Consider the following 13,386-nt stretch of genomic DNA (forward strand, 5'->3'; position numbering starts at 1 on the left):
CCTATCAACAGTTCATACTTATATCCTTGAGGTAAAAAAAAAAGCTACCCTATTTCAACACATATCATACTCACTGATTTCCATGTAAGTGCATGATGAATACAAGATGCTTTCACAATCTGACTGCTTCATGCATTTTGTTAACAAAAGTACAGGAACTGCCAAGATGGATGAGCAGCTGTCCCTAAACCACTCCAGGTGTCACCCTGACTACATGTGTATTTTCCTAAATTGGAGGCTTCTCTCTCTAAAAAAAAAAAAGAGAATATAAATTCATTCAAATGCTTGACATGTTGTATTGGGGCTTCATAATTTATTTTATACACAAATTTTACGTATATATTTTCTTATTCACAGGATTGAACCAAAATGACAGCTGCTCAATTGGGTTGTCAATATTGCACAGCATCACTTCTTGGGAAGAAGTATGTATTAAAGGATGACCATCTATACTGTGTTTCATGTCATGATCGTATCTTTTCTAACTACTGTGAGGAGTGCAAAGAACCTATTGAATCAGATTCTAAGGTAGGTCTCACTTCGGTTCACAGAATTAGTGCACATGAGCAGCAGATAAATGCTTTGAAATGCCTCTTTCCTTTTTGTACTGACTATTAACACTCTTTCTATTGTTCTGCTACTAGATATAAAGGTCTTAAAAGCTACCCATCAATCAAGTACCAGCACTATGCTTAGTACTATGAACTGCAACTTGCTTTAATCCTTACAATGATCTTATGAGGTAGTTTAGGATGCTAAAGCATGAAGAAGTTATTTGCCCAGAATTACACAGCTACAATGTTTAGTTATTTCTGGAATGACAAGCATACATAAATGCATACATAATTAAAGGCACCAAGATTCAAAGTACATGTTTTCTGATTTTATCTCCACTCACACACATAGCCCATTCCTCCTACAATGCTCATTATTATGTTTTTTCGTTCTTTCTTTCTTTTTACCTCTTTTGACTTTGCTGTAGTTAGGTGGTGTCAGGGTTTTGTTTGTCTAATAAAATCTCAACGAGTCGTAGGATAGTGGAACCTAAAAATAAAAATCATTCCATGAGAAATCTCTTTGTAGTTTACAGAAGGAACATAGGAGAAACTTGAAGACATAGCAAAGAATTTCTTTTCCAGCTGCTTTTGGTGACCAAGCAAGAAAGCCCCCAGGCTCTCACTCTTAATTACCCAAGAGAGTCTTCTCTCTATGGGTAACAATATCAATAACAATTTTCCCTCAAGCCACCAGTACAAGCTACTAGCACCAAAGTTCCAAGAGTGTTCAGTTTTGTCTTATAAAACAGCATGTTTTGTCACAAACATATTTAATTTACTTTTTTTTACTATCTTGAAGGATCTTTGCTACAAAGGCCGGCACTGGCATGGAGGATGCTTCAAGTGTGCCAAATGCAATCACTCTTTGGTGGAAAAGCCTTTTGTTGCCAAGGATGAGCGTCTGCTGTGCACAGAGTGCTATTCTAACGAGTGCTCCTCCAAGTGCTTCCACTGCAAGAAGACCATCATGCCCGGTAAGATCACAAGGGATCTCCAGTCCCTGGAATAAACTACAATGAGTTTAATTAAACCCAAGCACATGAAGAGTACAGCAGCTAACAAAACCCTGGTTTTGAGAAAGACATCTTTTTTGGTGCCTCTTGAACCCATTTAGTATATTTTAGAAATAAAAAATATTATTCATTCTATCTTGAATAGGTAAATTAGCGTTCTATTTCTATGAAACCTAATTCACAGAAACATTTTGAACCAGAATCTGAACCATAGAATAAAGATGAAATTTATACCAACAATCCTAACCCTACATTAAACACTTGTCCTAGGCATAACTAAATACATCAGGAAGAAGCTTTCGTTACAGAGGCATAGGGCTAACAATCTAACCACCGTTTTGTAGCTTGACACCAACTGGCTTGAGGGTCAGTCATTGTTATTCTCTTAGGGAAGACAAAGGCCTCTGTAATTTGTTCCACTTTAAGTAAGCATTAATTATATTTTGATTTTCTTCTTAATCCCAATAGACAGCAGAATGGGAGCATGATTCTGTCTTATTTTCTTATTATGGATTCAAAGATATCCTATTAGACCACAATTGCATGACATAAATCTCAGGAGTTTGTGCCCCAGTTTATGCATTCTGAATATGCCTGGAATGATTATTATGGGACAATTTATCTAAACCATAAGCAGCCAGAGTCTCCACTTAAAGTACTTTCATATCTCCAAATTGTAGTTTATAGTTTCATAAACTTGAAAGAGTTCTCAGAGAAACTGTGATTCACCATCGTCATGACTGATGAACTCTATTAACCCTTTTTTTTTAGATGAACATTTTTTTGAACTGACGAAACACTATTTTCCCATAAAAACAATTACTTCAACACCTTAATTTTAAAATATATTTTTAAAGTAATTTGACATATCTTTGCTTAAAGAAAATAAAATTATGCTTGGCTTGAATAACAGGTTCTCATTTTTTGAGTACAGGTTCTCGCAAAATGGAATTTAAGGGAAACTACTGGCATGAAACCTGCTTTGTGTGTGAGCATTGCCGACAACCAATAGGAATGAAGCCTTTAATTTCCAAAGAAAGTGGCAATTACTGTGTGCCATGTTTTGAGAAGGAATTTGCTCACTATTGCAACTTTTGTAAGAAGGTAATTATCTAAAGAGGATGAAGCATGTGGATCCTTCCAGACCATTCTTTTTGGCTGCACCACTATATTTGGAGTGGGTTGATACTATCACTTTATGTTTTTCTTCACACATTCATGTTAGCTTTGAACCCCCAAGTGTTTAAAACCACTACCCGTCATGGTGAGGATGACCATCTATTTTTATCAGTCATAAAATTCCACCTAGAACATGAATTTCATATTCCTAATTTGGTATTAGGAATATGATATTCCAGCTCTATTCACTGCTGTTGAATAAGAGTTCATGTATTCTGGGGAAATGTACAAGTTTCTTTGACTATAAATATTTCTAAGAAAATAATTTTTGATCCACTTAGTATAACTGATTCAGAGAAACATAAATTTGGTTTACAGAGCGACTAAGGGAACCAATTGAAACAAGATATTTAACTCCTCACATTATGTTCCAGCAACGCAAATGTCTTCTTGATTTGAGGCTTTTGTATTTCCTGACAGCGGTATCAGTAGACTTAAGATTGAGTGACAAGATCACCAGGGAAATTCAGTAGACATAAAGGCAGAAAGCAAGAAGTGGGGAGATCAGGTGGATCTAAAACTTCATTTGAACTAGACTAATTGCTAGGAGTGGTTTCCTTCACCTGCAGTTCCAAGGTATCATGTATAGGCTTTGACTAGGCGGACCATTCAAAACGTATTTTCCAATAGAAAAAAGTCATTTTTTGAACTAAACTTCATCCAATTCATTTTTATCTTCTAAGCTTTTATGTGAAAAAGTAACTCATTTCTATTACCTTGGTGAAGCCTGTCTGTACCCCATAAAATATATTGAGGTTCTCTAAGAAATCCTTGCTCTGTGAGGCCTCATAAATTTAAAATGGCATTATAAATTGTGATGAGCAAGCTGTATCATAAAAACACATTGGATTTGTACAGTGCTTTCTAAACAATTTTGATCTATGGACTACTTTGGCATATCTCTTGAGAACATTTGTATACTTGGATCTAGACAGCTGGACATCTTACCACCACTTGCTGCAAAGACATATACAAACACACACGCATGTGCCTACACACACACATACGCAATATAATTTTCTACATATATGTATAAACCAAAGGGTCGGCAGTTCGAATCCACCAGGCGCTCCTTGGAAACTCTACGGGGCAGTTCTACTCTGTCCTATAGGGTCGCTATGAGTCGGAATCCACTCGACGGCACTGGGTTTTTTTTTTATGTATAAAAAATAGTACTGCATCTGAGGAGACATCGATCAACTTTCTTAAGTTATAATTATTAAATTACCCTATAATGAAAGCTACAGTTTTTAGTAACATGACATGATTATCTTATACCCAGAGACCTCCTTTATCGTTTGAGAAACAGTGAGTGACTTAGAAAATGGCTTTACAAGCAGAAGTAAGGACCCTATGAATGTATGACATACAAATTTCCAAAGAATTACTTGGATTGATGACATACATTTATGAAGAGATGCTAGAAATAAATTGGGGAGGCTAACCTCACTGTTTTGAAGGACAACAAAGTTGGCAATTTTGAGGCTAGATTTTTAAAATACTTATGCTAAAATATTAGTAAAACTTGTAAGAATTATCTTAAAAGCATTTATCAGATACACAGTATAAAGTTTCTTTTGATGCTATAAAGATTCAAGAGAGGAACCTCTCTAGTACATCAGTGCTGAGGGTTGTCTGGGGCAAAGCACTGGTGTTTCCCAGGTTCTAGGAGTATGTGCCTATATATAGGATATGATCTGAAGTCATCAAAAGTTTATGAAATGTTTATCATGACATACCAGATTATTTTCTATTTAGTATTAAACTCACAAGTCCTTTAAGGAAAGCTGGATATAGATGTTTCTGAGCAAGATGATCCAAGCTGTTGAAAAACCTTTTTTTTTCCAAACCCCAACCAAAGTCCAAATATAAAATCAGACAAAATAAGCAAAAACTACTTGACAACCACATCCTTAGAACTTTTTTTCATAGATATTATTTTGTCAAACTAAAATGTATTTTTGTACCAAAAAGTTAAGTGACCTCAAATTATAAGTGCTTTGAATTCAAACTCCTCAGGGTCCAAACAGAGTTAAATATATTCTGCAATTCTTCATCTGTCATCTAAAACAAAAAGCTAAATCATTATTGCCTCCATTTTGCCAGAAAAGAAACTTGTTCTAAATCCTGGGATCAATCAGTAGCAAAAATCAAGTGTAGATGTTAGACTTCATCCTAGCCCGCCTACCTCTTCAAGGCGAAAATAATCCCATACGCTGTTTTTTACGTTCCAGAATTTCTTCTCCCTAATTAAACAGTCTTTGGAGTATATATCAAGTTTGATTTTTCTGTGAATACATTTTACAAGTTTCAAATCTTTCAAGCATTGCCTACTAATCATTTGACCAAATAAATCAAAGGAATCTTGAGTTCTGCTGTGACTGCTAGAAAGCATCTGAAGTCAACAGAGGATATTTGAAATCGCTTTATTCACATCCACCATTATGCTTTTCATTTACATATTCAAAGCAGTATACTCTTTTCATCTGGGGAAAATGTAACTTTTCTATCAAATATCTTTAATTTTTAAGATACTTGTTGTAAGATTAAAAACACCTTTAGAATTTTTTTTTTTTCCCAAAAACCCAGATCATAGAAAAAGGGACCTTTTTGAGCTTCTCAATAATAAAATGGCTTAGGATGAGCTCTCCTATTCCTACATCTAATTAATTTAAATAAAAAGTTCATAGAAATCAATAGCTATCACATTGCTTCTGGCACTGGAACGTATTTAGATGAACACATTCCAGGCTGCGCAGCTGTTTCCAGGGGCTCAATAGCCATAGATTAGAAAAATGATAGAACTTTAAAATGGTTACACAAGAAGAGTTTTCCGATATGTAGCCACCTAGTTCTAAACAAAGATGCCTTAGCCTTTTAAGAAATATAATCTACAGATTAAACTGGGTTAGGAAAATATTTTTTTTTATTAACTTTTATTAAGCTTCAACTGAACGTTTACAAATCAAGTCAGTCTGTCACATATAAGTTTATATACATCTTACTCCGTACTCCCACTTGCTCTCCCCCTAATGCGTCAGCCCTTCCAGTCTCTCCTTTCGTGACAATTTTGCCAGCTTCCAACTCTCTCTATCCTCCCATCCCCTCTCCAGACAGGAGATGCCAACACAGTCTCAAGTGTCCACCTGATATAATTAGCTCACTCTTCATCAGCATCTCTCTCCTACCCACTGTCCAGTCCCTTTCATGTCTGATGAGTTGTCTTCGGGGATGGTTCCTGTCCTGTGCCAACAGAAGGTTTGGGGACCATGACCGCCGGGATTCCTCTAGTCTCAGTCAGACCATTAAGTATGGTCTTTTTATGAGAATTCGGGGTCTGCATCCCACTGATCTCCTGCTCCCTCAGGGATTCTCTGTTGCGCTCCCTGTCAGGGCAGTCATCGATTGTGGCCGGGCACCACCTAGTTCTTCTGGTCTCAGGATGATGTAGGTCTCTGGTTCATGTGGCCCTTTCTGTCTCTTGCGCTCTTAGTTGTCGTGTGACCTTGGTGTTCTTCATTCTCCTTTGCTCCAGGTGGGTTGAGACCAATTGATGCATCTTAGATGGCCGCTTATTAGCATTTAAGACCCCAGACACCACATTTCAAAGTGGGATGCAGAATGTTTTCATAATAGAATTATTTTGCCAATTGACTTAGAAGTCCCCTTAAACCATGATCCCCAAATCCCCGCCCTTGCTCCGCTGACCTTTGAAGCATTCATTTTATCCCGGAAACTGCTTTTGGTCCAGTCCAATTGAGCTGACCTTCCATGTATTGAGTGTTGTCCTTCCCTTCACCTAAAGCAGTTCTTATCTACTAATTAATCAATAAAAAACCCTCTCCCACCCTCCCTCCCCCCCTCCTAACCACAAAAGTATGTGTTCTTCTCAGTTTATACTATTTCTCAAGATCTTATAATAGTGGTCTTATACAATATTTGTCCTTTTGCCTCTGACTAATTTCGCTCAGCATAATACCTTCCAGGTTCCTCCATGTTATGAAATGTTTCAGAGATTCGTCACTGTTCTCTATCGATGCGTAGTATTCCATTGTGTGAATATACCACAATTTATTTACCCATTCATGCGTTGATGGACACCTTGGTTGCTTCCAGCTTTTTGCTATTGTAAACAGAGCTGCAATAAACATGGGTGTGCATATATCTGTTTGTGTGAAGGCTCTTATTTCTCTAGGGTATATTCGGAGGAGCGGGATTTCTGGGTTGTATGGTAGTTCTATTTCTAACTGTTTAAGAAAACGCCAGATAGATTTCCGAAGTGGTTGTACCATTTTACATTCCCACCAGCAGTGTATAAGAGTTCCAATCTCTCCGCAGCCTCTCCAACATTTATTATTTTGTGTTTTTTGGATTAATGCCAGCCTTGTTGGAGTGAGATGGAATCTCATCGTAGTTTTAATTTGCATTTCTCTAATGGCTAATGATCGAGAGCATTTTCTCATGTATCTGTTACCTGCCTGAATATCTTCTTTAGTGAAGTGTGTGTTCATATCCTTTGCCCACTTCTTGATTGGGTTGTTTGTCTTTTTGTGGTTGAATTTTGACAAAATCATGTAGATTTTAGAGATCAGGCACTGGTCGGAGATGTCATAGCTGAAAATTCTTTCCCAGTCTGTAGGTGGTCTTTTCACTCTTTTGGTGAAGTCTTTAGATGAGCATAGGTGTTTGATTTTTAGGAGCTCCCAGTTATCTGGTTTCTCTTTGTCATTTTTGGTAATGTTTTGTATTCTGTTTATGCCTTGTATTAGGGCTCCTAAGGCTGTCCCTATTTTTTCTTCGATGATCTTTATCGTTTTAGTCTTTATGTTTAGGTCTTTGATCCACTTGGAGTTAGTTTTTGTGCTTGGTGTGAGGTATGGGTCCTGTTTCATTTTTTTGCAAATGGATATCCAGTTATGCCAGCACCATTTGTTAAAAAGACTATCTTTTCCCCAATTAACTGACACTGGGCCTTTGTCAAATATCATTTTTTGAAGAAATAATAGCATCTCTAAGAAAACCATACAGCATTATATCTTAGGTTCAATGCCTACCCAGTGCCCACTACATAGAGTGCTAAAGCCAACAAATCACGCAGTTGCCCACAGCACCTATTTGTGCTAGATGCCATATTGGAATTGCTTTCCCTCAGTGTTCATTTCCTCACCTGACAAGGACAATCTGACTGCTTTATCAGTACAAGGTAATCTTGACTCACTATGGTATTAATGATTAAGCCCACACAAGCTGTGGAGTAAGCTGTAGGGGTTTGAATGCTAGCTCTGATAGCTGTGTGATGAGAGTAGTGCCAACCCTCAGCAGTTGCTCATCTGTAAAGGGATAAAAGTAATATTCCCTATCATCTGAGGCCATTCGAATGTTATAAGAGATCATCCCTTAACACAATGCTGAAGATTGGAAAAAAAAAAAAAAAAAACACTTAAGACAGGTTAGTGATTATTAGCAAAAACTGGTGCTTATAAATTCCATTCAAGGTTGCTACTACTGAATATCTCGTATGTGATATAGAGCTTTAAGGCAAAGGTAGACTCCCCCCTACCCCCCACCCAGCATCCTTAAAAGTCAGACATGGAAATAACAACATAGTATAGAAAATATTGTAGGTTTAAAGGCAGATCTTTGAGGACCAATAAGAAAGTCAGAGAAGGATGGGCAAGGGAGTCAATATTTTTTTAACTCCTTTTCACTCTCCTAAGTCCAATATGGCCTTGCTTCTTTCCTATTCCATCGTAGGAGGAAAATGAGAAAAATTTTCATTTCTCACCAGTTCTATTTTATCCCTTTGGCCTCTTTGCTTCTCATATTGATTCAAAAGAATCACAGAAGTTTTAAAGGAAGAGAACACCCTCTTGGGATTAAAAAAAACCAAACTCGGTGCCGTTGAGTCGATTCTGAGTCATAGCGACCCTATAAGACAGAATAGAACTGCCCGTAGAGTTTCCAAGGAATGCCTGCTGGATTCAAACTGGTGACCTTTTGGTTAGCAGCCAAACTCTTCTTAACCACTACACCACCAGGGTTTCCAAGTAGCCTAAATCCCCTTTTATAGGCATAGAAGAGAATCACGATAAGGTCTGAATTACAGTGGCTCCCATAGTCATCACCCTTTTTGTGATCCTCTGGCAGGCGATAACTTCAGGTGGAATAACATTTCATGACCAGCCGTGGCATAAAGAGTGCTTTCTCTGTAGTGGCTGTAGGAAAGAGCTCTGTGAAGAAGAGTTTATGTCCAGAGATGATTATCCATTCTGTTTGGACTGCTACGACCATCTTTATGCCGAAAAGTGTGCAGCTTGCAGTAAACCCATTACTGGTGAGTTTTTTTCTATACTTTAATATGTTCCCACCATAAGACGGTGGGGATGTTGGTGGTTCACTGGTAGAATTCTTTCCTTTCATGTGGGAGAACCAGGTTCGATTCCCAGCCAACGCACCTCATGTGCAGCTACCACCCCTCTGTCAGTGCAGGCTTGTGTGTTACTCTGATGCTGAACAGGTTCCAGTGGAGTTTCCAGACTAAGGCACACTAGGAAGAAAGGCCTGGTGATCTACTTTTGAAAATTAGCTGGTGAAAACCCTATGGATCATAATGGTTTCTTTCTGTTGTACACAGGGTCACCATGTCTTGGGGGCTGACTAGATGGCAGCTAATAGCAACAAAAAGCCATGAGATGGTTATGACTATGTAAAATGCCATATAGCTAATTTAGGGAATGCAAGAAAAATAATGGGTAACTTTTCATTTGTTTCCTTTTGAGATAAGCACACGTGGATACCCATATGTAAATATAGTACACAGGCCCATCAAGGAAAGTACAGAGTATAATTCAGGTAGCTGTACTCTATAGCTGCCACCTGTCAGTTTGTCGTTCTGTGGTGGCTTGCATATTGCTATATACTAGAAGCTATGCCACCAATATTTCAAACACCAGCAGAGTTACCCATAGAAGACATGTTTCAGCACAGCTTCCAGACTATGACAGACTAAGAAGAAAAATTTGGCAATCTACTCTCAAAACTTAGCCAATGGAAACTCTACGTATCACGACAGAATATTGTCTGTATAGTGCTGAAAGATGAGCCCCCTAGGTTGTAAGGCACTCAAAATACACAGTGGCCACGACAACAGACTTGAGCATATCAATGATCGTGAAGATGGCACAGGACTGGGCAACATTACATTCTGTTGTACGTGGGGTTGCCATGAGTTGGAGCCAGCTTGACAGCAACTAACAACAACATGCTCTGCAGAGAGTAGTTAAGCACTCAACCTAATGGTTCTGACTCTAAGTACTAGCTCAAGGAAGGCAGGGAACAGGATCAGAGAAGACTTTAACAAGCAGGCCTGATCTGAGCCAGAACTTTGAGGATTTGGGTGGAGGAAAGGGTACTAATAAATCAGAATCCTGCTTAATTCCAAGCAAGGACCACGCAGCCTTAACGTAGAAAAGATTTTAATTAAATGCAAGTACTGCATAAAACGTCTGAAGCTGTAATAATTAGAGTAGCATAGGTCAGGAATTAATTAAACTTCATTTTAAGATGCTTCTAACAAACGTATTATTCTCTTTTCTTTCTATTCACTTCCAGTGAGTTCTAATTATGAATAGCTGAAAGAAAACAAGATAGCATTCTACTGGAGAAGCCAAATACATGTGAAATTAGTTGAAAACATAAAGGGTAAATCAATCCATGTTAAACAGGTTTTCAAGGTTTAAAAAAAAAAACACATTATATTATCTTCCAAGACACTTCTAAAATACTAATCCTAAGGTAAAGAAACTAAAGTTAGTATGACATCTGAGAAACACACCAGCTATTCTTTCAGGCAATTTATAATCACTTAGTAATGGGACAGGACTGTATTTCTAGTTCCTTTCATAGTATTTTAGATGGTATTTCACTATTGTAGTTCAGTTTATGTAACATAAAATTAAAGATTATTTTATCCCTTTCCTCCTCCTCTTCCATCTTCAAATATACCACAAAATAAAAGCTGAATCTTCATGTATCTTCCAAAGAAAGAAAAGAGTTCCAAAGAAACTTGGCAGGCTTTCAGTAATTTGCAAAGGGAGGGAGAGAGTTACCTGGGCAAACAGAGTTGGGTCCTGGTTGTCATACAGGGGCACCATGTTTTTCTGAATGACTAGGTGGCCCACAGGCTACATCTGGCCAGCAGATATGTTATGTTTGGCTTGTACATGTTTGGAAACAGCTAATCCAGTATCTATCTCTGCAGCCAAAAAAAATAAAGAGCTTGCCGTGGTGAGTGGTGTCTCCACATTCCCTGCAGGGTCACTATGGTATGGAGCTGAGAGCCAGCCCCTTTGTGTGGTACGTGCCTTCTCCATTCCTCATGCCTTGCTCCCATCACTCAATTATTGCACCTCCCTGGTCCCAGGCAGTCTCCAGCTCCAGAGTCTGTGCTCTTAACCACTCTACTCTCCTACCTTCTACACATCTGGAAACTCTTGCAGCCAAGAGAATAAGTCCCCATTTCCACTGATTTTAATTACAAAGTGGCACTTCCAGAAATCCAACAGCACTTGGGCTCCAAAATCTCATTAGTAGAATCGGCAGTCACAGCCCTGCCAATTCAGTTTATTCTACAATGCATTTCTTGAATTGGGTCAGGAAAAAAAGGGCCTTCAGTGAGGAGATGAGAAAATTAAACAACTCAGTGTGGGGTTTCAAAGTTCTCTGAAGGCCCAAAGGGCTAATCCTACTCTGCAAAGAACCTCTGAGAGCCCTGAACTTGGGTTTCAAATTTGATCCATCACAGATTCATGTGTGTAAGTGATTTTTTCTAGTGAATTAGTGCAGGTCAATCACTGAGTATAGCTTTTTTAGGTTCAGGCAGAAAAATCATATTAACCTGCACTAAAACAGAAGGATCATCAGGAACAAAAGATTTGACCCCAAAAATAGTCCAAATGTAGTATTATGTATTTAATATAGAATAAGCAGTATAAAAAGAGCTTCTAAAATTTTTCCTTAATATTCTTTTTGCTTTGTGACTGAGAGACACCAGACTGGAATGCCTCAAAAACTTTCAACTCACTTTACTGTTTCCTGATCTGATCTGACAGAGAGAATGCCCCTTCAGCAGTGCGTCTTTAAAACTGAGCTGCCTGAACTAATGCACCATAAGGAGCTCTGACCCTGTCACATATATTTATCTTCTGAAAGATTGGCAGTCATGCAAACAATGTCATCTTAAGAAGCAATCTATATGTTGTTGTTGTTGTTAATTGCCATTGGGGCAGCTCCGAGTCACGGCGACCCCATGTATAACAGAACAAAACAATGCTGGTCCTTTGCCACCCTCACAATTGTTGGTATGTTTGAGCCCATGTTGAGTTCATACGTTAAGATGTTTTTAAAACACTACTTTATCTGAGCTTTATCTATAGGCCTTTGCCCCTCACTATTGTGTGGCGTGGACATGTGATTCACCTCCAAGATCCTCGTTTTTCTTGTTTGTAAAATGAAGAGTTGAGCAGGATCACACTTTAGCTTTCTTCCCTCTCCAACTGCTTTGAGGTGGGAAAGGCGCTTCAAATGTTGTGACTTCTTCAGAAAGAGGTGCTAATGTTTCTGGTTATAATCTTTACGAGAGATAAATTCAAATTTAATTTGAAGTAAAGAGGATAGTCTGGGTCTGCTCCCAGCTCTGTCACTCACCAGCTGGGTGACCTTAGGCTGGTTTTTGAACCTCTGTCTCTCAGTTTTTATCTGCAAAATCGGTTGATGATAATATCTAACCCATGAGAGTGAGGCGAGGGTTAAATGAGGCAATATGTATAAAGTGCTTAGAATAGTGCCTGGCACATAGTCAAGTCCCCAACAAGCATTATCCCTTATTCTACTGATTTGTCAGGAGTGAACAGAGCCAGATGAAACAGGTGCCAGAGATTTGTCTCCTGGATGACTTTCTTTCTGCAAATTACCCTCATGAAGTGAGGGAGTAAACATATCCAAAACTGGAGCAATTCACAAACATCTCACACATTGGGTCAGCCCTTTCTAAATCCCTGGTGCCAGGGGCTTCTATACTTTTCTGTAAAACTCTACAAGAATTACTTTTACGTTTGCCACTTGTACAAAGCTTAATAATAAAAAAAAAAAATCAAGGAAGACTTATCAGCAGTGAAATGCCAGACATATATAATAATTAGTTTTATGAGCAGGGATGATTTATGCATGTATACAGCATTAGTCCTGCAGACAGCCCATTAACGTTTTCAATAACATCAAGGGAATTAATTGGTACACTACTGAGTTACTCTTATTGGAAACTAATGATGATAGCATAATAGATAATAAACTATGAAGACAATTTTTTTTAAAAAGTAGAAGAATTTGATGCAAAGTTCTCTGTGAACTATGAAATTATCTGTAAAGAAATCAAGATTTCTAGGATGGGAACAAAAGGAGAGTTTATCTGAAATAGAATGCTTATTCATCCTTTCTTGCTTCAATATCCCAAATGGAGTATGAACCAGCATAGGAACACCGTCTGGGTGATAACCAAATTACAGTAAGATCATAGTATTAAGATCACTTGAAGAAAACTTTGTCAATAAATAAAAGCCCAAACCTTGGGCATCCCAATG

General features: G+C 38.1%; 1 protein-coding gene across 3 annotated transcripts in view; it reads left to right on the forward strand.

Moving 5' to 3' along the window:
* Window positions 1–13,386, forward strand: part of FHL5 (four and a half LIM domains 5) — a 43,129-nt gene that overhangs the window by 25,338 nt on the left and 4,405 nt on the right. For 2 of the 3 annotated variants that reach the window (XM_049897553.1, XM_049897561.1), the window contains 5 exons: window positions 358–528; window positions 1,357–1,531; window positions 2,505–2,674; window positions 8,897–9,083; window positions 11,010–11,488. In XM_049897553.1, the coding sequence (XP_049753510.1) occupies window positions 370–528; window positions 1,357–1,531; window positions 2,505–2,674; window positions 8,897–9,083; window positions 11,010–11,203 (885 nt within the window). In that variant the 5' untranslated portion in view covers window positions 358–369 and the 3' untranslated portion in view covers window positions 11,204–11,488. Of the gene's footprint in view, window positions 1–357; window positions 529–1,356; window positions 1,532–2,504; window positions 2,675–8,896; window positions 9,084–11,009; window positions 11,489–13,386 lie in introns of those variants that run through there. The other variant, XM_049897571.1, reaches the window with a different exon arrangement.

This window comes from Elephas maximus, chromosome 1, assembly GCF_024166365.1.
Source record: "Elephas maximus indicus isolate mEleMax1 chromosome 1, mEleMax1 primary haplotype, whole genome shotgun sequence".
Taxonomy (NCBI): domain Eukaryota; kingdom Metazoa; phylum Chordata; class Mammalia; order Proboscidea; family Elephantidae; genus Elephas; species Elephas maximus.